This window comes from Lepisosteus oculatus, chromosome 5 (genome assembly GCF_040954835.1).
Source record: "Lepisosteus oculatus isolate fLepOcu1 chromosome 5, fLepOcu1.hap2, whole genome shotgun sequence".
Taxonomy (NCBI): domain Eukaryota; kingdom Metazoa; phylum Chordata; class Actinopteri; order Semionotiformes; family Lepisosteidae; genus Lepisosteus; species Lepisosteus oculatus.
The window spans coordinates 40,717,888-40,742,836 of NC_090700.1; the positions used below are offsets into that span (position 1 = coordinate 40,717,888).

Consider the following 24,949-nt stretch of genomic DNA (forward strand, 5'->3'; position numbering starts at 1 on the left):
ACATCATTTCTGCACTGAATAAGTGTGTGAAGGACCATCTATATGGTACGGCATACATACCAAGAAATACATACCATTTAAGAAAATGGTGTGAGCTCAGTAACCTGGATCAGCAGTCTGAAAGAGTTTACATGTGAACTTGGAAAACTGATTACTGTGGTGAGACAGGGTATAAGCAGAGTAAAGTGTATAATGTAAAGTGTCTATGAACCTGTGGTAAAGGCTCAAATTAAATCATGACAGAGTTTTTTCAAGGTATACAACGTTTACAAGAATTGTAAATAGGTAAACTAAAAAAAAAAATTAAATTCCAAATATAATTTTCTCAGACCCACCAGTACATCTGCTGAGCCTTGCAGGCTTTTATAGGTGTGTAACTCCCCACAAAGTACATCAGCATTGTACAAAGATTAGGAGAGTCATAGATGAATGCTCCAAAGCTTCCAAAACTCGGTGAAAATATTACATTGTAAATAAACAAGAAGAATAAACTTTATTCCCTTCCTGATTATTGTGACTTGGCCTGTCCAGCGTCTGGGACAGATGGCTCAAGGTAGTCAGGTGGTGGCAGGACCCCAGGCACTGCAGTCAGGGTCCAACTGCTGTCTCGACAACAGGAGAAGCTGAGTGTTAGAGGCTGTAAAACTACTGGAATACCGACTGTATCTTCTTTCTCACAGAAATTGTAATAAGTACAAGTAATACATCCACATTCATAAAACAAGAATTTAAAACAAGACATAAACCCTCAATGTGAAATCAATGTTTTTATATTATTAAAACTTTATTGATACATCAAGAATGTACACGGCTATGTTTAAAATAAAAAAAACACTGAAATGTAGTGACAAAACGAATTTACATGAGAAATGTTTTTTTAATCAGCAACTGAACAGAGGCTCCATGCCTCTGCCTCTTGCGCACGGTTGTGTCCTTTCCAACATGGCGTCCCAGAACGCCCACCTCGGTGTGTTAAAACACACTTCCGCCCAGGACACTAAACATGGCCGCCTTCTCGGACGAGCTGCTCCGTAGGGAGCTGAAGTCCTTCGGTTATAGCCCGGGTCCCATATCCGATTACACAAGGAAACTGTACCAGAAAAAACTCCAGAAGCTACAGGCCACCGTTGACTACAACCGAGTGCATCTCCTCAGAGGCCAGTCTTACATCCACTCCCGACACCGGCACAGCAGCGGCAGCCCCCGGCACCGCCAGCGGACAGCCAGCTTCCACCGGGACAGCGAAGACTCGGACGACGACGACGACGACGACGACGATGAAGATGACTACGGGAGCAGGGTTCGCGATACTCGGGAGGACAGCCGGAACCGGCGGCTGTCCGACAGCACGAACTTTTCCTTCTTCAGAAGGGTGGACGCGCAGAGGCTGTATGACGGCTCCACCCGGCGAAATCGCTTCTGCGAGCGGCAGCTGTCCCGGGTTCTGCTGGCTTGCACCGTAATCCTCAGCCTGATTCTCATCTGGCTGGTTTATATGAAGACTGTGAGTCTGGGCCAGGCCGAGAACGCCAACAGCAACAGTGAGCAAATTCGCTTTTCTTCTTTCGTTTAATGAGTTGCTCTGGATTGAGAAACCCGCCCTTCACATCCGCATGCCTTGTCCCTGTCAGAGCGCCAAGGCTTATTAGTAACCCAGCTGCCCGGACCCTCGACTGCCGCTGTCTCAGTAAATACCCGCTTCACCCGCTTTCTGTTAAAGTTACTGCCCAGTTTGCTGTTGCTGTGGAAATTAACGCCTCTCTCCCCTTTTCCCAGTTCAAGGGCTGAGCGTGGACTGCGATGGGAAGACCGACACAGTAAGGCGAAAGTTGATTTTCAGTTTCCCAAAGTGATTTAGCGGCGAACGGCCCGGTCACAACAAGAGTAACAAGAGGGCAGTGGAGATTAGAAACTGTTGGGTTGACAAGTTCCGATGCAGGCTTTAATTGGGAGGAAAGAGAGTAGCAGCCAGTGAGGCAGAGTCGATGCTTTTCTGTCAAGAGCTTTGTGGCTGTGAAGTATTTCCAGACTTTTTTTCCAAACTCATGAGTTTGATGCGAGTACTGTTCTAGTGCTGGCTATGAAAAGGCGTGCTTTGCTTGTGGAATGTCTTGCAGCTGGCTGCTGACAGTGAGCAAACTCCAGCACCGGGAGGGCAGACAGGTGTATCTCCAGGCAGGGTGAGGGGGGTGGGACAGCAGCAGGTTCCCACACTTGTGGCTCCGTCTCCCGGTACACGTCAACACTTGCTACAGAGACCCACCTCCTTCAAACAGTATAGAGGAAACTGCAACCACAGTTAAACACGGGGATAATGATAGTAATGCAGTATTGAAAACAGTTCTGATGGGTACTGGGTCTTTGAGTGGAGGACAAGCACCATAGTTTGTGTAACACCTGTCTCTCTGTCTGCCCCTCTGTCCTCCTCCTTCCCCAGTACTGCAGGGCTCAGGAGCAGAGGGTGCAGCTGCAGTTGTTGTCAGAGCTGTACAGCTTCCTGGCGAAGGTGGCAGGTGAAGTGTCGGCCAGAGGGGAGGAGGGGGCGTGGGGTGAGCGTGTCGTGTGGAACAAAGATGTTGAGCCTTTGTGTCAATATAGCCCTCCTATAATAACCTGCTCCTAACCATATGTTGCAAACCAGTGGGTCGAATGAATCAGTGCGCCACACTGCTATTGTTAAATTTATTTGAAAAATACTCTGCATGGCATTCAGTTGTAAATACACCATTTATTCATAACTGGCCAGTATTGCTTAGCACTGTGCATTAGCGAAAGAGAAATCCAGCTCCAGGTAGTCTAAAAGATCTGCATACCACATTAACCCCCGTCTCCACCAATGTACGCAGAATACACCTTGATACAGAATTTCAGAATGGCTTTCACAAAGGTTGTGGGTACTTCCTGTGTTCTCTAAGACAGCTGAATAAGCACAGAGCTTTCTAATGTGTCACAGTCTTGCAAAACTCTGGAAACATTAAATCATACAAATATCACTGAATCACTAAGAGTTATGTGCTCAAACAAATAACAGAACAGCTAAATTAACGCAGTCCTAGTTAAATGACTTAATTTATGGAGTCATTTTTAAGTGAAATCACAGATTTGTTTTATTCATGAACGAAAGATCAAGCATTTCAAAACGTTTTACTAAAATGGGTCCTTCACTTGCTAGCTGTAGTCTTGAAACCAGAAGAGATTCTTGCATGCAAAAATTGTATAAGCAATTGGGCAACATACTGTATTACTCTCTCTCTCTCTTCTTGTTTAGGTGACTTCGAATGTGGGAACCCATCCAAACTGACGAATGCATGTGTTCCCATCGAAGACGTGAGGACTTACTTGGTGGTGAGCCTTTCCTCCCTGTGATGCTGGTTACACACTCGGAGACTGGAACACTGAACGTGGTGCCCTCGTGTCTGAGGAACTGGGCTCTGCAGCAGTGTGCCCACTTCCTCTCACTGCAGCTCAGCTCTGTCTCTTTAATGACCCGATAACTTCATTCATTTGAATTCTTTGTTTTTTTCTACCTGCTAAGATCTTAAAAAATGGAAAGTTGAGCATGAAAGTGTGAAATAAACTGAAAACGATGAACAGTTCTGAATTATGAAAACAGGTGAGGATTTCCATGCAGCAAACTGAGGGGCTGCTGCAGAGTTTCCATGGGAGCTGCCTGTTTATCCCTCACACTCCACTCTGACCCTGTTGATCTTAAAACATGTCACGACCAGCAAGGGTCTGTGCCCCCAGCATTGATACTTTTGACAGTCTGCAGACTTAAGCTTAAATTTTCCAAGGTATCACTTCTCAAACTGCTGAATCTAGGGAATTGAGACTTTTAAAATGCAGCTGTATGGCAGGATTGTCATAGGACAGGAGCTGTGTAGATCAGTTCAACATGCACTTAAGAGATCTGTGTTCACCTGCTCTGACTGCAGTGGACGTGTCCTGTCTTTATTTCTCTGTAATTAAGTTATCTGCCCATGCCAGGAACTGAACTGAAATCTCTTCAGCAGATTTTAAACAAAGACTATGCAAGCAAGCTGGAGGCAGCGCTGGAATGGATTCTCCAGAGTGAGACAGACCTGGGAATTCAGTAAGTGCTCAAAGTTAAGAACTCTAAGAAGGCTTGGTTAGGTATTATCAAACCTGCTCCAGTGAGAAATCAGAAGGTGGTAATTAGTCAAAGCTCTTGTTTTTTAATTAACTTGGAGATCAGCTGCCTCTCTCTCAAAGGAAGGGGAGCTATTAAAGTCTCTTGAATTAAAATAGTTCAAAACTTCCTAAATATTCAAAATTCCAGCATAAAATTAGGTTTCTAGTTTTCTGTGCTCATCTGTCTGTGCTGTGGTCCGGTATCTGTCTGCTCACATCTGTTCATCTGCCTGTCTTTACTGTCAGCTTCCTGCACCCAAACATACAGAGTGGCCTCCTCTCGCCCCTTACCTTTCCAGTGTGCTTCTGTCTGTCCCAGGCTGGTGGGAGAGGACCCCTCGGAGCCGGTGGTGTCCGTGCAGGCAGTCCAGTGCGTCCAGTCCTCCTGGCCTTCCCGGAGCCTCGACTGCCGGCTCAGCCTGGCCTTAGTCACTGCCCTCCAGCGGACTTTCATCTTCATCCTGGGTGCGCCCCTGCTCCGCTGGTGGAGCTGAGTGTCAGCTGTCAGTTCCTGTACAGTGCAAGAGTCAGGGTGTTTGAGTTTAGAAATGTTCTTCATGTATACTGTAGGTGCAAGATAGGACTGGAGAGCAAAACAGAACCTAAAATGTTGTACAACTCGTGTCACTTGTGAATTTCCCAACAATTTAAACTAACTTTCCAAGCAAGCAATTAATTAGTGGATTTAAGGGTTAAATGACGAGCTCAGGCAGCCCAAAATCCAGGAGACACTGGAGTCACGGGCATGGAGCTGGGCTGCACGTCTCCCTGCGGTTTGTGAGCCTCCATGTGTGTCTCCACAGCGCTGGGTGTCATGTGGGGGGTGCTGGTGCTGCTGAGGTACCGCTGGCGTCGGCTGCAGGAGGATGAGCAGGCCATGTACGAGCTGGTCCACAGGATCATCGGTATGCTGGGCAGCAGGGGGGCGCCGATGAGCAGGTGTCGGTGGGGGGGGGCGAATGGTCGAAGACCATTCTGTGTTGTATATGAACCCCAGGCCCCTGCAGGATTTTACACATCAGCATGTTTTGTGTGTCCCTTGTCAGATAATCCACATTATTTAAACAGTAAAGGCCAAGTTGAGCTTCTGCCTTTGAATTAATAGCCATAAAACACATACAGACCCAGTCTCAAATTCTCAGTACAATGTACTGAGAGTACAATAGTACAAGTACAGGTATAATATCCTGTAATTTGATTTTTAAACTTTTGGGGTTTTAGATTTGTGTAATTTACTACAGCTTTTTAGAGATACTGGTTTACCTTATTAAAAAGCCCTTCAGAAAGCCTGTTCATGACCTGTGTCCTTTGGGGCTTTGCACACCCTGTGGCCTGCCCAGGCCTCCACATCTCTGTCCTTCTTCACACAGGTGCTCAATTATTGTGTGTGAGTGGTGCTGGCTTGGCTACACGTGTCATGGGCTGTGCTGTACTGTATGGTCATTGAGCACTAGGCTCTGCTGTTTTGCAGCTGCGGTCCGGGAACACTATAAGGACTGGGATCAGGGACTGGAGCCCCTTCCGTATGTTCCAATCCCCCACATCCGGGATTCCCTAATCCCTCCACAGAACAGGTCAGACTCTGTCCTGCCATGCGGCCCAGCCCTTTTTTAACTTAAACATTTGCGAGAACTGTTAATTCTGTTTTTATTTGTACGAATGTACATGTGTGCTGGCTGATGATAAAGGACTGAACACTACGTTTTGATATTCATGGAAAATGTGATTGGAAAGCACTGGGGGGATAAAAAGTACTCAGATTTAATTAGAGAAGAGGATGGGCAGACACTGATCTGCAACAGTTACCAGGGGTTGGGGGTCCTTTGTCACATCTTCCTGCTTTCTGTCTGTTCTTGCAGACGGCGAATGCGAAGAGTGTGGGACAAGGCCGTGGAGTTCCTGGCGTCCCACGAGTCACGGATTCGCACAGAGAGCCACCGCGTGGGCGGAGAGGACTTCCTGGTGTGGCGCTGGACGCAGCCCTCAGAGATGTCTGACTCCAGCTAGGGGGTGTCGGGGAGCATGAACAACCCCCTCCACCTTAAGCCGAAACACAGCACACGCTCACAAGCTGTGCCTCAAGCAGCAGCCAGCCCAGGGTGGTGGTGGTGTCTCAGACTGGACTGATCTTTCAGGAAAGGGAATATTTTGTGTTCGGCTGGTTTTCGTTTTGGGCAGGAGGCCTGAATAACCTAAAGACTCCACCTGGGATTCAGCAGTAAGTTGCCATCCTCAGGAACTGTAACCTAATGAACAAGCTAGACAGGGTTACACAACACTATAGTCTCATTCAGTTGCCTCTGCACTGGACTGATTGGATTTATTTATAAAGGGAGCTGTGACAAAGCTGGCTATTTGAAAAGGTGGTCAATTCTTTCTATTGATAAAACTCGAAAGCTGTCTTCCTCATTGTTAGTCATCCTGTGTAGTGGCTCTGTTGTCTCGACCGGGTGCTTCAGACATGCTGCTTAAAAATAAGTCATCTGGAAAAGAGCGGGAAGATGAGAATCTTTGGTATCTTTATCTGTTAGTTTTATTTTTGAAGGTGTTGTAGATGGAGGGGAGCCTTCAGTCTTTCCTGCAGATACTGGTTTCCGGTTTGTCCTTTCGGGAGCATCAGCCAGGTAGTTGGATGTCTTGCAGATGTGCTTTCTGTGCTGGATTGAATCCTGGAGAGGGCGGACTTGGAGCCTCTGAATCCTGAGACATTTCTCGAATGTTTTCTGGAATATGGAGCTGGCAGGGCTGAACAGTTGTTGTTTTTTTTCTTTGTAGACAAATATAAAAAAGTTAACTCTGAAACTGATTCTTTATGAGCTGATCATAAAAACAGCTGTTGGTTTTAGAGAACAGTGTGTTAAACTTGCTGGAGCAGCTGAACAAACAGAAGCCTTCTCCTCTCACCCTCTTGAGCCAAAGTCCCTTCCACTTTCCTTTCCCTTCCTCCCTGCCGACACACCAAGCAGGAATGCACAGATCCAAAAACACTCCAGTGAGAATCTGTGTTCAGGTATTCTAAGCAATGGTTTTTCAACACTTCAGTGCTAAATGTTCTTAGTCTTCTCTTTAGCCCATTAGAAGATTGGTAAAAAGGCCTGTTCCTTATCAGAATGGAGCTGCTTCTTATTAAATTATTTGTTTAGTGGTGCCCTTATCATGAGTGACCTACAGCTGTATACACAGAGTGCACTGAAGGAATAAACAAATGCTTAAACAAATAAAGCAAAGATGCAGAAGGTGACAAGACTCTCAGTGTGTCAGTGTGGAGATGAGAGCCTAACCCAGCTGTGGGGTCTAGAGGATAAATCTACATCTGGCAGTGGAGTACAACGCTGAGACGTGTATTGCACAGGCACAGACTTTGGACTTGATGAACAGAGCACCCTGCCTGCCTCGCTGCCTGTGACGCATTGGAGGCAGTGACTTTGTGACAGGGCCCCCTGCAAGCCAGGTGTGTGAGGTGAAGCTGGGGTGACCACCCTGAGGTTAGCGGCAGTTACTCACACTGACAGTACGGCCTTCCTCCAGACGCAGCAATCTGTCCCCTGGCAGCGGGCGTCTGTGCCAGCGATGCCACAGGAGGCTGACTCTGTGAAAGAGAAGGGGGTGTGTTTTTTAGTCATTCAAGCATCATTTGCCATTAATAACCCATGTTATGTTTGAAATAAATTTTCATTATTTTCACAACATCGGTGTGTTGGGTTTGTGACTGAAGTCAAAAGATTGCCAGGCAGGAAAGAATGGCCTCTTGCATTCATAGCACCAATACTGAAGGCACAGCAACTGCAAATGTAGAGGCAAAATAGGAAATCAAATGTTTCAGTAAAGTAGTTATTGTGAAAATGGAAGATATCTTGAGAGAGAGTAGGCCGGAGCTCAGCACTGCCAATGTTAATCAAAGGCAAAGTGGCAGCTATTAACATTTTTAAACCCTATCTTGTACATTTAAGTCAATAAAACATCTTAGTCATCACTAATTGATAAGAGCCATCAGGGATAAATCAGTGTAGTATAAGAAACTTTCCCTGAAGTGAATTGAGAATTCCCTTCCACTGCAACCAAATGTTAATACTACCACATGGCGTAGAGGTCAGGTTTCTTTTTCCCAGTATTTTAAATGTATTTTGATTAATAAGACTTTAGGGTACTGTAATGTTGCATTTAGTGTCAAAAGTGATGGACTATTCAGTTTCAAAAGGATCCATAAACCTCAGCTATGTAATGAGACCGGTGCCCATCCTGCCCAAACTTCCTATTGGCCCTTACTAATCATGGCCTCCTAATAATCCCCATCTATGAATTGGCTTCATTACTCTGCTCTCCTCCCCACTGATAGCTGATGTGTGGTGAGTGTTCTGGCGCACTATGGCTGCCGTCGCATCATCCAGGTGGATGCTGCACATTGGTGGTGGTGGAGGGGAGTCCCCATTACCTGTAAAGCGCTTTGAGTGGGGTGTCCAGAAAAGAGCTATATAAGTGTAAGGAATTATTATTATTATTATAAGCTGACACAGGACTGTATTCACTGACATTTTTCAGGTTTCTTTGCACTGCATGTCCTAGGCCCACCAGCAGAGGGCAGTGCTGCCCCTGGTCTGGACAGCCTGCAGCTTTGCCCCACTCTCCTTTTAAAGGAGTTAGGAGTATTGAGTTAATAACCGGCTGTCACTCAGCTCCATAAATCACTTTATTTTTCTTTTTTTATTTTTAACTGCAATGAATTACATTCTCTCCTGTCTCCTGTTGCCCACAGATGCAAATTGATTCTGTTTCCTGAAGCCTGACAAAATACGTAGGTCAACAAGCTGGAACAAATACATCTGTAACAGAACCGACACACACCATACTAATTTAACTGCAGGTCAGCCTACAAAACATCTGAGACACAACAAACACACATCAGGGAAGATTCTTCCAGAAAAAGGCAGGATTGGTGTAACCTGTCATTTTTCACCATTAAAAGCAAATTAATACAAATGCAATATCTGTCAAAATAAGATTTTTTAAAAACATTTGCAAGCAGTTAATTCAGCAGCATCTTCATCGGAAAATTAGGTTCAGATTTTAGTTAATCTCAGAAGATATGGAATGTTACTGAATTCTTTACAGAGTTTTTTTTTAACATGTAAAAACATTAGAAGGCTTATGCTTATAGGGATAAATATTCCTGCTATGTAAGGGTTGTGTTCATGAGACATTTACCTACAACTCACAAGAGACAGCAAATCTGTTTCCTGTGGAGAAAGTTACATCTGTGAAATGTGTCCACAGCTACCCGAACTTGTCACAGTTCTATCCCAGATTCCATCTCTCCCGGGACAGGTCAAACTTCTGGCTCAGACCTTTGTCTCTCAAAAGTCAAACAAAAGCTGTAGTCTGTATTTACACTCACAGCAGGGCTTTGAGACTCTGAACTCTGGTCATTCCTTTCCAAGCGATCAAGGGGTCCTTCCCTGACTTAATTAGTGTGACTGCTTGATTAACTGCATAAATTTAACATTCCCATGCAGAAATGAAAAACTCAAGTACAAAAAAGATGTGAGCTGCTGTATTTTGAATCACATCTGTTTTGTAAATTCTTAGCTTTAGAAGACCACAAACAGAAATCATGTCCATTTTAGCCAATAATACCCGAAACCATTCAGAAAATCAAGAAGTCTGATGTATAAAAAAAGTTGCTTTCCAGAAAGGAAATTTGATCCTGCCTCAGGACATAAACAGTCTCGACACACATAGCGTCTAAGGTCACACGGTTGTGGTAAAATATTCCTGCGCGTGTGGGCACATGTCAGGGAGGGAGGGAAGGAGTGTGTCAGCCATGCTGTTGCGCCAGTATGTACTGTCAACCTTCCAGGCAGCCAGAGCTTCACACTCTTCTCTACACACAGGATTGGTACACAGAGACAGCTGAGAGAGATACACACATAGGGACTGAGACACAGCCGCTGTTCAGCAGAGCCAGACAAGCCCAGTAGTCAGCTGCCACAGCCGAGCCAGACAAGCCCAGTGGTCAGCTGCCACAGCCGAGCCGGACAAGCCCAGTGGTCAGCTGTCACGGAGGAGCCAGACAAGCCCATTGGTCAGCTGCCACAGCCGAGCCGGGCCAGCACAGTGACAGCTGTCACGGAGGAGCTGGACAAGCCCAGTGGTCAGCGGCCACAGCCGAGCCGGACCAGCACAGTGACAGCTGTCACGAAGGAGCCAGACATGCCCAGTGGCCAGCGGCCACAGCAGAACTGGACAAGAACATCGGTCAGTTGTAACAGCGGAGCCAGACAAGAACAGTGGTCAGCTGTAATTTTGTCTTCGCTGCCTATACTCTGTTCTTTGTCTTCCTCAACAGGTAATTGCTTCTTTACTCTCCTTTATTCATGTTTGAAATGCATTTTTAAAGCCTGTGATTTAAGATGACAGGGTAATCCCAGTAAAGTGTGACTAGTTTTAACAGATGACATTCTATTATGTCATTCTGTTATTATATGAAATCCTCTGAAATGTGGAACACTTTCAAAGTCCAAACAAGGATTCAAAATGCAGAGACCCAAAAAAGAGTCCTGTTAACCACATGACTCAATGCAATTACATTTGTATTCACCCTAAAGAAAAGGAATAAAAAAATATCTAAAGCCATATTTATAGAGTTCTCTCCTGCATGCCAATTTTATTGGTTGTGTTTTCTGTCAGATTAAGAATGCCCCTTCAAGTATATTAGGATTCATATTATATCGCCTTAAACAGCCAAAATGTACCCTAGAAAATAACACTGTACTTGAATATGTAAAATAAACCAACATTTTATTCTGTAAAAGCTCTTTCTTTACATATGTTGCTGAAAACAGATTAGAAAATGAAGATGATCTAAATCACAAGAAGAAGAAAGCACTTTGCACTTGACATTTAAACCGACGTACAACATTGGCTTAGCTATATTACTGATCAGTTTCCAAAAACAAACAGAACAGCCTTTTTGGCTTTATTATTAGATTGTAAATTAGAAAACAGCCAATATTACCTGCACAGAGCAACAGAGTGAAAACGGTTCCTCCACCCAATCCAGGTCCATCCCCCTACAGAGTTAGCAAACAGGAGGCTTCTCACTTCGTTGCTCAAGGGCTGTAGGCTGTAAAGGACCAAGAAAGATATCACGTCAGTTATATTCCAAATCCCTCTCTTGCAGCAGTTCAGCTCCTGGATGCCCAGCCCTCTCCCCTCTATAGAGAACCCCGGAAATTCGGGGGCACCCCTTCCCCATCTCCCAGTGTCCTGAAGCCAGGTGTCCATCCCTGGGTGGTGGACAGCAGGCCGATCCCAACCACCCAGTGCCTGGCAGGCCCACATGCGAGCATGGTACTCCTGAACGGGGTGGAGGATGGGGATCTGCGGACTCGGGTTCGGCTGGAGCCCTTCATACACCAGGTTGGGGGGCACGCTGGAATGATGCGCTACAATGAGACGACCATCTGCAAGCCCCTCTTCTCCAATGAGCTGGGCTTCTACCAGTCCCTGCCCGCCGAGATGCAGGCCTTCACTCCCCGCTTCAAAGGTGAGCAAGAGCAACGGAGACAGGCAGCTGCCAGGGGTTTCTTCAAAATGAAAACTCACGAGTCGGTGGTGCCCAGCCTTCGTGCTGAAGAGCTGTAGTTGTCACCTCTGCTGAGCTCCAAATGACTTACCTAGGTCAATCTGCTGCTTAATTACAGGAAGTAAACAGGCTTTTCCAGATCCCTGCTGATTGACCATTTAAAGTTCCTTATAAAACTTGCATAACTTCTGCTGTCAAGAACAAGGCCTGGGCACCCCTGTTTTAAGACACCTAGATCTTGTGCACAAGAATGGGTGTTATTTTTAAGATCTAACATGTGCAAAATGGGCATGACCAAACTATCCTACAGGTTAAGTTAGAGGTAATAACCTAATATATATCCACTAGGCGATTTGTACTAATTCCACCATTAATTAAACTTGTGAAATTTACTATGTTACAATATTTATTGAAAGTAAAAGCTTAATAGAAAAATGTCTTTAGTTTTGCGCTGGTGAATGTGAACAGCAGCTGTACAACATTTATTTGCGTTGTTCCTCTGCCTTAGCCTCATGCAGACCATGTGTGTACAGGTAGCCCAGGAAAACGATTACCCCCCAGAACATTGCCCCACCTGGCCCAGTTTACTCTGGCAGAAGGTAAACTGGGACTGCTGGATCCAAAGACCCAGAGTAGATCTTTTGCGATGTTTCTCAGCTTCTTAAATTTAGTTCCAGGGCTCCTGCATTCTCCACTGGCCTCTCAGGCTATTCTCAAGCAAAGGCAGCCCATCTTAGGCAGACAGGCACGAGAGCATCAGAGGAGTAACTGAAATTCCACACTACTTGAGTGGGCTGACAGATCTATCTCTTTACAAACGCCTGTGGAAAATGCAGAACCGACCAGACTGAGCAAATAACTACTTCTGCTGGTAATCTGAAGTCCAGTGAAGAATGAAGACCGAGGACATGATCTCTGCATCCTGGCTCTAAAGATCCAGGCCTCTGTGAATGGTGGAAAATGTCTCTACTCTTTTGCTTAAACTTTTCTACAGGTGAATGAACTATTTTTGAGCACTACGAGCACGTTAAAGCTCTTTGTTAATATTCTGTATTCTCAGTTTTAAAGGATCAAATTAGAATGGGCCAGTGGAAATAAGAACCCAGCCTCCATCCTTGTCTGATAGAAAATGTGGATGTGTCTGCGAACAAGGCGGGGTCAGGCCTCCAGAGACCGAGCAGAGCACTCAGATTTCTCATTAGAAACTTGATTGACAGGTGTGGAGAGGAGGAAACTAGCTGTGACTGACAGCTGTGTGTTTCAGGGATTAAAGATTGTGACCAGCAGCACTGAATAGCCCAGGCATTAATTAGTCATTAATTAGATTAGTTACATGGTTCAGAAATGCCATGCTCGAAGCCTAGGCTAAGATACAACTCCTCTGCTTATGCAAAAAGCTGGGCATGCTGGCAAGAGTGAGTCACGTCAAAAACAATAAAAACAGCGGCTGAGGAGTTCTGATGTGGTCATGAAAAGTAGTTTTGTATTAAAAAACTGAGAATGACCTGTGAACCGACACAGATCCTCTGCCCACTGTGGAGCTACAGCTGCAGCATCAAGGCATGTGGTGTCTCACTAGAGGTCTTGCTACTTCCATGCAGTGAGTGATGTGGGAGCAAAGGCCACAAACTCTCTGCTGAGCTTCAACAGCAGAGTAAATCAGTTCCTATCCTTGGGCACCCTGTGGCTGATGAATTAATTAATGACGCAGCCAGCAGGAGGTCCAGCTGCCGCACATGATGGAATTAACAGAGAATCTGTGACCTGTCATCGGCAAAACGCTGCCATGTGCCTCCAGGATAATGCATCACCCTGTAACCCTATTTGGAGCAATAACAGCCAGAGACCACTTCAGCCAATCCAGTACAGACTTCTTCATGGCATGGCATACAGGTAGAGGGTCCTGTAGCCTGAGGAACAGCAGCTCAAATCCAGGCTGTCACACCAGCAAACCTTATCCCCCTGGTGCTGCGTGTGGGGGGTAGAAGAGAAAATGGTGCGGAGGTGTGCTGTAAATCAGTTGCCTCTGAGCTTGACTGGACATCCACAGACCTACAGTAAATGGTACAGCAGAGGCCTTGGCAGTTCTTCAGCAGACAGTAGCGCTGCATGATGGTTCCCATGAGCCTTAGCCCGGGGATTTGCTGGTATCTGACCATTCCAGATTGGGGCCCCAACATCAGAAAACCAAGTGCAGATCCTGCATTTTAAACAGAAAAAGAAAGGTGGAACAGAAACCAGTCTGACAAGACTAAATCACTTCAATGGGACATTATCAAAGAAGACTGTTCATTGGACTGCGGCTGACCTAGTATGTACAAACTTTCTGAAGTGGAGCCAAATAAAAGGCTGACAAGCTGTGGCAAACTTTAAGGCAGTGGTTTCACTTAAACTACCCAACCACATTATTCCACATAATTCTCTATTTAAAATGATAAATGCAACCTGTGAAATGAATTCTCTGATGCTGGAGAGCAGGCAGGATGCCTACAATGTCTGGGAACCAGGATAGATGGTCCAGAATTCTGCTTTTCGATTGTATCCTCTCCTCTCAAGGACCAGAGCCTCCTTGGTAGTGTTTTACCTCATTTCACTGCTGCCTACTACACTTTTACCATAGTAAAACTGTTAAAAAAACATAAAAACATTTGTCTTTCTGCCCCATCAGTGCAGGCTGTACTAGAAAGTCTGCTCTATAGCTGTCTGAACCTGGATCATACGTCCCGCCCAGCACAGCACCCCAGCCAGGGACGCCCCTCTGAGCACGTATGAAAAATAGGGTCAGGGTTCAGGTTTCCCCAAAAATATTCATCAGGAATGCAGTCTGAGGCGTGAAGCGCTAGGTATTTTAGGGGCTGTTGAGGCTGAAGGGATCAGATAGTGGTTTGGAGCCCTGTTGAAACGCAGGCCAGTGCAAACTGCTCTTGCCTCAGGGCACAGGGAAGCTCAGGCTGCTGTTCCAGCACTAATACAGGACAATCTAGGACAATCTAAGGATAAAACAATAACAAAGTTTGTCTCTCGACATTATTAGAATTTGCATTTTAAACTTTATCTTACTTAAAGAAATATACACCGATATCAAAGAAAATTGCCCTTAAGCTCTAAGACCCAGTCCAGAAATATCAGTCACAATCCCTCCTGTGGTTAACAGTGAGGACCACTGCACTCCCTGTTAAACTGTAGCTGTAGGCCCCATTAATGTGCAGTGTTGGGCCCAGACCCTGAGTAATGCAAGTTGGGAGGTTCGCAACTCTGTTAGGTCAGAAGTCAGTCTGCATATCTGTAGTCACCTCCCACAGCTACAGCAACACCCTGGCACCCATTACAGGAATTGCAGAGACAGACTGTAGGCTGTAGCACAATACTACATGAAACAGCCTATCAAACAGGACTCCAGTTTGAGCCACTTCAGATTTTAGGTCCTGTAGACTCTTGTGTACGTCATCACTGGGTGATAGATATTTTATTTTGCCAAGGATGATATGTAATAACTATACGGCCACACAAATAAGATACATGTACAATAGTTGGCTTGCTCTAACAATTATTGCGAAAGGTCTGCACCACAGAGAAAAGTGGGTACACACACAAAATGTACTGTGCATTTGAAAAAGAAAAGGGGAGTTTGTAGATGGTCCCTCAGAGCTAGCGTGACTGCTCTGTGAAAGGAGGATCTGATCTGGTGTCCAGTGTCTCCTGCATTCCGCTCTCATGAGGGGCTCCTTTCATATTTAACACCCTGTTGACTCCAGGATGGGGAGGGGGGGGGGTGTGGATGTAAAAACTGACCCCTCTGACTCACACCAGCTGGACAGATCACATCCTGTCCAGACTAGAGAACAGGCTGTACAACTTGGCCCTTTCTGTAAGCAACTAAACAAACTAAACATCAAAATGTTTCAGAGGTGGTAATAACCTTGCAGGCAGACAACCCAGACAACTATTCTTTTGTTAGTAGCTTATCACAGCAAAAGGAAAGAAGAACAGTATTTTATTCTAAAGTGTTCTAGGTCAACATGCACAGCTTGTATTGATAATATAATTAACACCTGCCAGAGGCTGAAGGCTGGTTCTGGCTAGGGGTTAAAAGTCATTAGCTGAGAAACATGAGGATGGTGGAATTTTGGAATCACCTCTGAGAAGAATCTGTCTGTAACCATTCACATGATCCCATCAAGTAAACTGGACAGACAGTTACAGAGATGCTGCCTCCGATGTTTACTTTTTTAGCCCCACTATATATTACAGATCAGTGCTATCACAGTCCATACGGGACAGCCTATACACTGCAGTACGCTAGGAATGGACTGCAACAATCCTGTCTGCACCACAGCCCAAGTGTACTGTCTCAACAGAGGGTACACCTGGTCCCAAGAATAGCAAAGCAGCAAATTTCCCCAATACATGCAAAATGCAATCAAACAGATAAGATAAACCCTCACTCCATAGCCAGGAACTTCCATATTCATCCACTGAGCCTCTGCTGTCCCAGCAGTGCTGTTTTGAACATCTAGGGTTAACTGGAAATAACAGTATTCTGCGTGTTGAGAAGAGGCAGTGCAGATGGGGTACCCCTGTACTGGTGAACACACACAGGATGCTTTCCATCATTGCTGTTTGTGTGTTTATTAGAGGTTGTGGTTGCTGAGGAGTTGCAGAAGTGTGGGAGCACTTTGCACAGTTTACCCACCCTGAGAGAAATTCTGTTCCCTGGGTTTCTGGGCTGCTGCCATCGGAGCCTGAATTAGAGGAATATTCTAACCATTCGATTCCTAACACTGTGCTTCAACAGTTTCCAGCTAGTTGTCTCCCCATAAGTCACCCCAGCCCCACTGCACCTTGGTAAAGACAGGTAGAGAAAGCCAGCAGGACAGGTCTATTTGGTTGGGCCAAATTTGTTGCATTATTATTATAACAGGCAAAAATCTGAGAACAAAATATTTTAGAAAATATCTCCAGTGTCATGACAGTTCTTCCTAAAATCTCAACAAAGTCTCCTTTTCACCGAGATAAGGATGAGCTGCCAGATTTAACTCTGTCTACATCGGCTCCTCTTTAATTTCTCTTTTTGGTTTCTGCACACATGCATGCTCTTCCCTACAGTTTGACTGGGAGTGGAAGGAGACCGTGTGGTCTGCAGTAGGCTCTGGGCTTACCTACAGAGCTCCAGGCCATGGGGCAGACAGGGATGACAGCCTGAACACCCAGCTGTAGACAAGACATTTAGGGGGAGCACCTCAGCGGGGCTGTTTCAGCCTGGGAGGGCAAGTGAACACAGCAATAAAACCAAAATAACCTGTACAGGGAAAGACACCCCTGCCTCAGCAGAAACAGCAGTGCTGCTTCTAGGGTTCTGGGACGGGGCCAGGACAAAGGGTTACTGGGTACACAAGGTGAGGGGGCGGAGTGTGGGGAGCTGTCAAAATCAAGCAGTTACAGAATCCTACTAAGAGCAGTTTATGTAATGCACATTTTCACTTGTATGAATTTAACAGCCAAAGCAGCAGGATTAGGATTGATAATCCATTGATTCAGGAAATGACGTTACCTTGTGTTTCCAGTCCTGTTATGCGATGTGTTTCTCCTTACCAGTGCCAACACCCACAGGCAGCGGCCACTGGGTCTGCCCCTATGATCCTCTCTCCAAGTCTCTTTGTGCTCAAACTCCACTGATTTATTTGTTTTTTCTAGGTTACTTTCTTGGCTTCACGTGAGAAGATTCAAGCAGGCAGCACTACAAGGCTTTCACTAACTACTTTGTGACAAGGATACAATCTAAAAACACAGGATTTATAAAAAATAAAAATTCCCTTTTACTGAATAAGAAACCACTCTTAGCCTATAGGATATCGTGATATGCGAAAAGATGCATTCCTAATGCAAGAAATTGTATAGGGCTAATAAAGAATGCAAGAATATGATAATATGTGATGTGAAATTTGACTTGCATTAAAACACACACTAGCCCTTCACTGGTGCACATTATAAGAGGAGTGACAGGGGTGCATTGGCATTAGTGCAGTACAGAGCCAATAAACCACAAAAATAGATTTTACAGGAGGAATATGAGTAACAGCAGAAGCTGCTCTGTTCACAGGATGCTTGGGCTATGGGGTGAGGGTGGTGGTACTTAGAGTTAAGCCAAGTCAAACTCCCTGACCCTCCGCTCCCCATAGGGTTGATCTCAGTGAGCCTGGAGAGAGACAGCAGTGGGCAACTGGTACTGGTGGCCTCTCCCCATAAGGACAACCAGAGCCCAGCTCCGCCATCTCCCAAGGCCCACAGGAACAAGAAAACCAAGGCCAGCAGTCCTGATCACCAGGAAATCAGAGAGAGCCCCCTGCAGGACAGATCCCACCATGACAGGTGAGCTACAGAAGAGGAAAATGACAGAGGTGCACAGCTAAGGTACAGTACACCAGCAGAGCTAACAGAACAGGATCTTATTCTGACTATAACACAAACTGAACACGACCAGATCAGAAGAGCTCAATCAAGTGCTCTCACTCATTGTTTTCTTTTGTGATAATCCAACACTAACAAAGTCACCGTGAAATACAACCCTGCAGTTTTTTCAGCTGGGGGAATCTCTGGTCCTTCATGTCTCACAAACACATCAGCACTCCAGTCCCATTAGGCCCAGTTCATAGCAGTAATAACTGCTTAAAAGAATGTAAACAGCTGAGTCAAATTTCCATAAAATTCTAGAGCACAAAAGATGTCCAGGAACCACTTAATTTAGTTCACAAGTAAATTATATCCAGGAACCACTGGGTGGGGTAAAGCTGGTGACTGTGCCCTTTTCTCCTCCCAGGACTCTGGGCTGCACTGGGAGGGGGCTCGGCTCTGACGTGCCTTTCCACATGGAGGACCCCAATGGGAATGAGAGCAAGCTCTCAGAGCAGAACAGCCACAACCCCTGGGGCCTGCGCTGCCACCGTGCGCAGCTCTCCCGCATGTCCTCTCAGGGCGCCTCCAACGTGCTGCACTGTATCTTTTACGACTCTTGTGTTCTTGTTAAATCGTCTCCCTTTCACTTTCCCTATGCTTCTGTTTTGCAAGAACTGATTATCACTCAAAGGGAAACAGCAGCCCCTTGTGGTCATCAATCCCTCAAGCCCCACTGCTTGGACTAGCTGTCAGCCAATTTCAGCTCAGGAAGTCTATTCCTGGAGGTCTGTAAGCATCCAGGCCTCCTGCAGAATCATTCCGACATGTGTCCTGAGCAACATGGAGTATCGTGAGCAAGGACAAACTGCAAGAAACACAACACAGGGCACTGAACTGCCGCTCACTCTGTCCACTGCTCATGGAGTGGAGTGTCCAGAAAAGCGCATCACAAGTGTAAGGAATTATTATTATTATTATTATTATTATTATTATTATGTCAAACCAGAACAAAGACCAAACACTGCTGCCTTTCAGGCTGACAGACTCAGAAACCAGCAGCAGTTTTAGACAGAAGAAACAAGAGCACAATAGGAAAGTCAGGTCTTACCATTCATGGACAGGAGTATCCTGCCTCTTCACATCACTTGCCAGGAGCAGTCATGCAAGTCCGAGTCTGAGGCAGCAGAATCAGGAATTCTAGATGGAATCCAGGGCCCATAAAGCTTGGAGACAAATACTTCCTTAGATTCATCTTTCTCGACCCCTGGTCGGCACCAGTCCCCGGAGCAATGCTGACCAGTTGAGAAACACTGCTTGATATTTCTTTAAAAGCAAAATGAAAAGAAATCCCCTTTAACCATAAGCACAGCTAGTGACCTTTTTTATTAAATTCCTGAAAGATGCACCAGCTGGCTCTTTAAATTTCTACTGTTTGGAGACTGCAATGCAGCACATTTGGGTACCCCACACGTTTCCTCAGTAACCAGTACACACAGCAAATGCCAATCTGTCCAGAATTCCCTTGTGCAGAGAACTAGTTGATTTGCACACAAGACAGATCAACGGAATAACTGTAACAGTAGCAGCCATTCAGCAAAAATGATTAACAACAAAAGAAACAAACTACAACAGAATCCAGGTTCAGTGACACACAGAGGGTCTGTGGCAGATAATAAACACAAAGGGAAACTGGTTGCGAAAAACAGCACAACAGCACAAGGTCAGCAGTGAGTCATTAAATTCAGAGATCCACCCTGATCGCAATCTCCCAGGCCTGCAGGCGTTCTCTCCTTGACGCTGCGCTCAGGGTTCGTGCTGCTGGAGAACGTGGTGTGGCCATTCATGCGTCCCTGCGTGCTGGACCTGAAGATGGGCACACGGCAGCACGGCGACGATGCACCCGAGGAGAAGAAGAGGAGACACATGAAGAAGTGTGAGCAGAGCACCTCCTCCTCACTCGGCCTGCGGCTGGGGGGCATGCAAGTAAGGCACAGCAGCCTGCCCTGCCCTTCTGTCTGTCTGTCTGTCTGTCTGTCTGTCTGGTCCCGCCTCTCCAGCCCTTTCGGTTCCTCCCTCCTCTCTCCTCTCCCCTCTCCCCTCTCCCCTGCCACGTTCCTCCTCTCTGCTCCAATCCACGACTCTGCTGACCCTCAGCAGCTCTTCCCCACAGGTGTTCCAGGTGACCTCTGACCACTTCCTGTGCCGGAACAAGTACTACGGCCGGACGCTGTCGGGGGCGGGTCTGCGGCAGGCGCTGTGCCAGTTCCTGCACAATGGGCGATGGGTGCGTCGTGAGCTGATCGGCCCGATTCTGCAGCGACTCGGCCAGCTGCGCGCTGTCCTCCAGCGCCAGGGCTCCTACCGCTTCTACTCCAGCTCCCTGCTGCTCATCTACGAGGGTGTGGAGAGCCCCTCCGCCTCCCCCAGTGTGGACGTCCGTATGATCGATTTCGCCCACACCACCTTCCGCGGCGCCCACCACCCCCACACCCCTGCCTACGACGGCCCAGACCAGGGCTACATCTTCGGCCTGGACAACCTCATTGGTATCCTGAAGGAGATCCGCGATGGAGAATGACGACTCCCACTGGCGGGCAGCTTTCTGAAGACTGACCTCGCCAGGGCTGGATGATGTATAAAGACTGTAGACAAAGACTCTGACTGGCTCATACACTCCATTTGGAGGAACTTGTTGGTCTGTTGTTCATTTACTGCAAGTTAAAAAGATCAGGGAGAGAAGGGGGCCACAGGGAGATGCCAAAAGCTCAAAAATAGAGTAAACTGACATCAGTTCTGGAGCTGAAGCTTCCAAGATACCTGATCGCTGTATCATGCACGACTTCAGTGATTTGTACACAGGTGCCTTAAAAACCAGCAACTCACACTGCAGAGAGATGGGTCCCCGTTACTTACTCATACTAATGGCTGTGAGTTATAAGATATTCACACACACATTGTGAATTTTGAGGAACAAATTAACCAGCCAGCATGGCTTTGAAGGGTGGAAGGAAACTGGAGCACACTGAGAAAGGCCACGTGGACACAGGGAAACATGCAAACTCCACACAATCTTTCCAAGTCCTGAATCAAACTCGGGACCCAACAGCCATGAGGCAGCATCTCTAACCATTACTGAGCCACCTGCATCATTGAAGTATAAAACAAAACTTAGCTTCTTAGTTAGGCTTTTCCTTTTCAATTTGTATTGCTGTACATGAAGACTCTGTAACGCGTCTGTAACCAAAGTGTAATATGTTTCCAGTGTTAGAATTGTCAGCACAGTGAGTATTAAAGTGGGGGGAGGGGGTGTTCTGCTCTCATGTGTAGGTGCGTGTTTTGTGGCACCGGAGAGTCAGGGTCTTTCCTCCTGCCAGAGGTCCAGGGTTTGAAAAACAGGACGGACCAGATCAAGTGGTGCTGGAAACCAGTGCAGGTACCAAAACACCATTCGAGGACTTACTGGGAACCAGTGTGCCCTCTGTCTGATTGCAGACCCAAGACCCTGTCTCCTTACTCCTCATTAGCTCTGGCAGTACTGGGCACAAAGCCCCACTCAGAACCTGAGGCAGACAGATCAAAATACGATACAGGTCAGAGGTGAGTGGACAGAGAGTGACCCTCAAAGACAAAGACAGTGACATCTCATCTTTGGCATTCCTTTGAATATTTTTGATAGCTAACATCTTTTTGATGATGGCGGTTTATCTCACCCAACTACTGAACACACACTGTTTAGCAGCTGTCACTGTTCACATACGGAACACTCGTTCACCGGTAAATAAGGTTTCCTACTAAAACCGCCAATGATTCGAGCCCTTGAAGACCAGGGGTTTTCAAACTACTTTCCGCAACTCTGCGGAAAGCTAGATGTCTGTGTAAAACAATGTTTTTATTTTTTTATTTAAAGAATAACGTGAAATCAGCATAAAATAATCTTAAAGCCCCCCGCGGACCACAGCTCTCTTGACACGTAAAGAGCCAGTGTTTCATAAGGCTCTACGGCCGAAACGTTTTCTTTCTTCTTTTTTTCAGCATGGAATAAACCTATTACTTGTTCCAGTGTTTCATAAGCTCGCTGTTACCAAACAGCTCCCTCCCCCGGCCGCGCGTGTCCGTGACAGCGAACATGTCGGCTACTCGGTACCGCCGCTTCCTCCGGCTGTGTGAAGAGTGGCCGAGAGACGAGACCAAGAAGGGCCGGGACCTGGGCACCTTTCTGCGGCAGAAGGTGGCCCTGGCCTTCCGGGAGGGGGAAAGCACTCAGGTGAGCGGGCAGGGGAAGTGACCGAGGCTCCAGCGGCGTCATGCGAACAGTGAAGCGGGGGGAGAGGAGGGTGTCAATCGTGCCGTTAAAGCGTTTCAGCAAGAGGGGTGTTTCTGCTTGCTTGATATTGTAGGATTATTACGTGGTGAAGAGTGTCCGAACCTTTGTACACAGACCTAAACAGCAAGACCACATATGACGGCGGTCTCCATTTCACTACGGTTTTAGTGTTTACCGCGACTTCTTTTAACCCTAACTTCAAACGCATGCTATTTGTTTATACAGGCTAAACTGTTAAAGTGTGAGATTTCTTAGTCCGTGAAGTATACTATACTGAAAACTGTAAATGATTCGCCGGGTTTTCGTTAAAGCATTTGGAGGCTTTGGTGTGAAGTGCACTTGAAACGGAATTCAAATGAGATTCAATGGTCGACCTTTACAAACACAAACCTACAAATCAGTTGTGTATCTCATTTCTCTCCGCAGCAGATTCGTCATGTCGTAACTAGTTTCTCGTTCATATCTGCAGATTCGTCAGCGTTCGTAGACTTGTTCAATTAAATTTACATCAAGTAAATGTATAGGATGGGTATTACTCATGGTCTGTGACATTACTGACGTTCAAAAAGAAGAAACAATAATATCCGATAGTTTAAATTCAGGTTTTTGTTATAGATTTTAAATTTCACAGTAATTGAATTAACTATGCTGTATTTCTTACTTTCAGATCGCAGATGCAGAGAAGTGTGATCAGATGTACGAGAGTTTAGCTCGTATCAATACTAATTTTTATAAACAGAAGGTAAGTAGCTTATAGTTTCCTGAACGTTGTTTAGAGAATTTAAACATTTTTTAAATATAAATAAAATGACAAATATTGAACCCATTCTCCACTTCAGTACTCGATAAATTATAGAGAAGTAAAACCTTACCTTTAAAAAAAAACTATATGATATCTTACATGTCTTTTTTATATCTCCGGTTTCCGGTTTACCTGGTAACCGGCGCTGCCTGGTCGCGCAGTTCCCTCGGGCGCAGGACACGAGCTTCACGGGCGTGACGGTGGAGGAGTGCAGGATGGTTCTGGCAACAGGTACGCGCGCCCTTGAGCCCCTCTGGTCTAGCCCTGCGGCACTGATAAACCGAGTCTCAGCGCTTGTACAAGACAGGCCCTACGTCGAACACTAAACACTTTTTTAGTGTTTTGGGAGAATTGTGGTTGGTTACAATTGTTTCTTTACAGATGTACTACTACTACTGTTGTTTGTAGTACAGATGTACTACACGCATCAGTGTTTTATTTACATTTTAGAACAAAAACCAAGGTACAGAATTCAAAAACGGGAGTAATTTCTTCACACAGTCATCTTTGCCAGCAGCCATATCACTCTGCAACTCACAACTGGCAGCCCACTGAAGCTAAGCAGGTGTGAGCCTGGTCAGTACCTGGATGGGAGACCTCCTGGGAAAAACTAAGGTTGCTGCTGGAAGAGGTGTTAGTGGGGCCAGCAGGGGGCGCTCACCCTGTGGTCCATGTAGGTCCTAATGCCCCAGTATAGTAACGGGGACACTATACTGTAAACAGGCGCCGTCCTTCGGATGAGATGTAAAACCAAGGTCCTGACTCTGTGGTCATTAAAAATCCCAGGGTGTTTCTCTAAAAGAGTAGGGGTTTAACTTAACTCTGGTGTCCTGGACAAATTTCCCATTGGTCCTTATCATGGCCTCCTAACAATCCCCATCTATGAATTGCCTCCATTACTCTGCTCTCCTCCCCACTGATAGCTGGTGTGTGGTGAGCGTTCTGGCGCACTATGGGTGCCGTCGCATCATCCGGGTGGGGCTGCACACTGGTGGTGGTGGAGGGCAGTCCCCATTACCTGTAAAGTGCTCTGAGTGGAGTGTCCAGAAAAGCGCTATATAAGTGTAAGCAATTATTATTATTATTATCTTGTAAAAGGTGACTTACTCAGACCCCTTTTAAAAAAACATGGGAAAGATTAGTCACAGAGCCTCCAGCCAGAGAGCGCTGTTCTCGCATCCTCAGTTCGTCTGAGGAATCCTGATTTGGGGCTGACAGGTCTGTCCTCTCTCTGCAGACAGTTTGCAGCAAATGGAAGATGCGAAGAAAGGGATGTGGAAGAAATTAATGGCGCGCTTTTCCTCCAAGTCGCCAGAAGAGGGTGCAAAGGAGTAACCCCGACCTCACACAGCTCCTGTACATACTGTAGCGTGCGGATGAGTGTATACTGTAATGCCATTTTTTAAAAATTAAACATCACATTTAAATAAAGTATCACTAGTTTCTTTGCCCTACACTTAAGAATCAGTGTTTGATGTGTGTACTTGCAGCATAGTAGCAGAATGCCTTTGACCTTGGATGGAGTTTGGATTAAGTTTGTCCTGTGAATTAGACCAGGTATTTTAAACTAAATTGGACGCTCTGTGGTCCTGCTGGAGCCTGACACCCTTCACTTATCAATATCTGGACCCCTGCTGGAGCTCCAGCACTGCTCTGTGCTGTCTGATAAGGAGCAGTAAATGGCAACAGCCCCTCC

The 24,949-nt window shown here is 46.1% G+C and overlaps 3 protein-coding genes and 2 long non-coding RNA genes across 8 annotated transcripts; 3 read left to right on the plus strand and 2 right to left on the minus strand.

Moving 5' to 3' along the window:
- Positions 1-351: 351 nt before the first annotated feature.
- Positions 352-7,741, minus strand: LOC138239223 (uncharacterized). 2 transcript variants are annotated; one of them, XR_011189693.1, is made up of 4 exons: positions 7,657-7,741; positions 4,444-4,663; positions 3,340-3,537; positions 352-602 (listed from the first exon to the last, which is right to left on the minus strand). It is a non-coding gene; the product is annotated as an uncharacterized lncRNA (long non-coding RNA). The 2 variants fall into 2 exon arrangements; XR_011189692.1 differs by lacking the exon at positions 352-602 and adding an exon at positions 755-2,287.
- On the plus strand, positions 998-7,839 carry LOC102683169 (LEM domain nuclear envelope protein 2). Of its 2 annotated transcripts, none has more exons than XM_015342476.2 (9): positions 998-1,541; positions 1,777-1,817; positions 2,438-2,549; positions 3,269-3,345; positions 4,014-4,093; positions 4,472-4,617; positions 4,956-5,057; positions 5,624-5,726; positions 6,012-7,839. In XM_015342476.2, the coding sequence occupies exons 1-9, from the start codon at positions 1,004-1,006 to the stop codon at positions 6,157-6,159; spliced, it is 1,347 nt and encodes a 448-aa protein (XP_015197962.2). In that variant the 5' UTR covers positions 998-1,003; the 3' UTR covers positions 6,160-7,839. The 2 variants fall into 2 exon arrangements, with proteins under 2 accessions (XP_015197962.2, XP_006628666.2); XM_006628603.3 differs by having other exon boundaries at positions 2,438-2,513.
- A 2,089-nt stretch (positions 7,840-9,928) lies between these two features.
- On the plus strand, positions 9,929-21,443 carry LOC102683370 (inositol hexakisphosphate kinase 3). 2 transcript variants are annotated; one of them, XM_006628604.3, is made up of 6 exons: positions 9,929-10,495; positions 11,333-11,695; positions 17,914-18,103; positions 18,552-18,727; positions 19,935-20,110; positions 20,298-21,443. In XM_006628604.3, the coding sequence occupies exons 1-6, from the start codon at positions 10,360-10,362 to the stop codon at positions 20,703-20,705; spliced, it is 1,449 nt and encodes a 482-aa protein (XP_006628667.3). In that variant the 5' UTR covers positions 9,929-10,359; the 3' UTR covers positions 20,706-21,443. The 2 variants fall into 2 exon arrangements, with proteins under 2 accessions (XP_006628667.3, XP_015197903.2); XM_015342417.2 differs by having other exon boundaries at positions 9,930-10,495; positions 11,330-11,695.
- Positions 11,171-19,934, minus strand: LOC107076805 (uncharacterized). The gene is made up of 3 exons (XR_001477939.2): positions 19,236-19,934; positions 13,787-13,934; positions 11,171-11,272 (listed from the first exon to the last, which is right to left on the minus strand). It is a non-coding gene; the product is annotated as an uncharacterized lncRNA (long non-coding RNA).
- Positions 21,444-22,193: 750 nt separating the features above from the next.
- uqcc2 (ubiquinol-cytochrome c reductase complex assembly factor 2) lies at positions 22,194-24,684 on the plus strand. Its single transcript, XM_006628478.3, has 4 exons — positions 22,194-22,391; positions 23,119-23,193; positions 23,415-23,484; positions 24,491-24,684. The coding sequence occupies exons 1-4, from the start codon at positions 22,254-22,256 to the stop codon at positions 24,586-24,588; spliced, it is 381 nt and encodes a 126-aa protein (XP_006628541.1). The 5' UTR covers positions 22,194-22,253; the 3' UTR covers positions 24,589-24,684.
- The last annotated feature ends 265 nt before the right edge of the window (positions 24,685-24,949 follow it).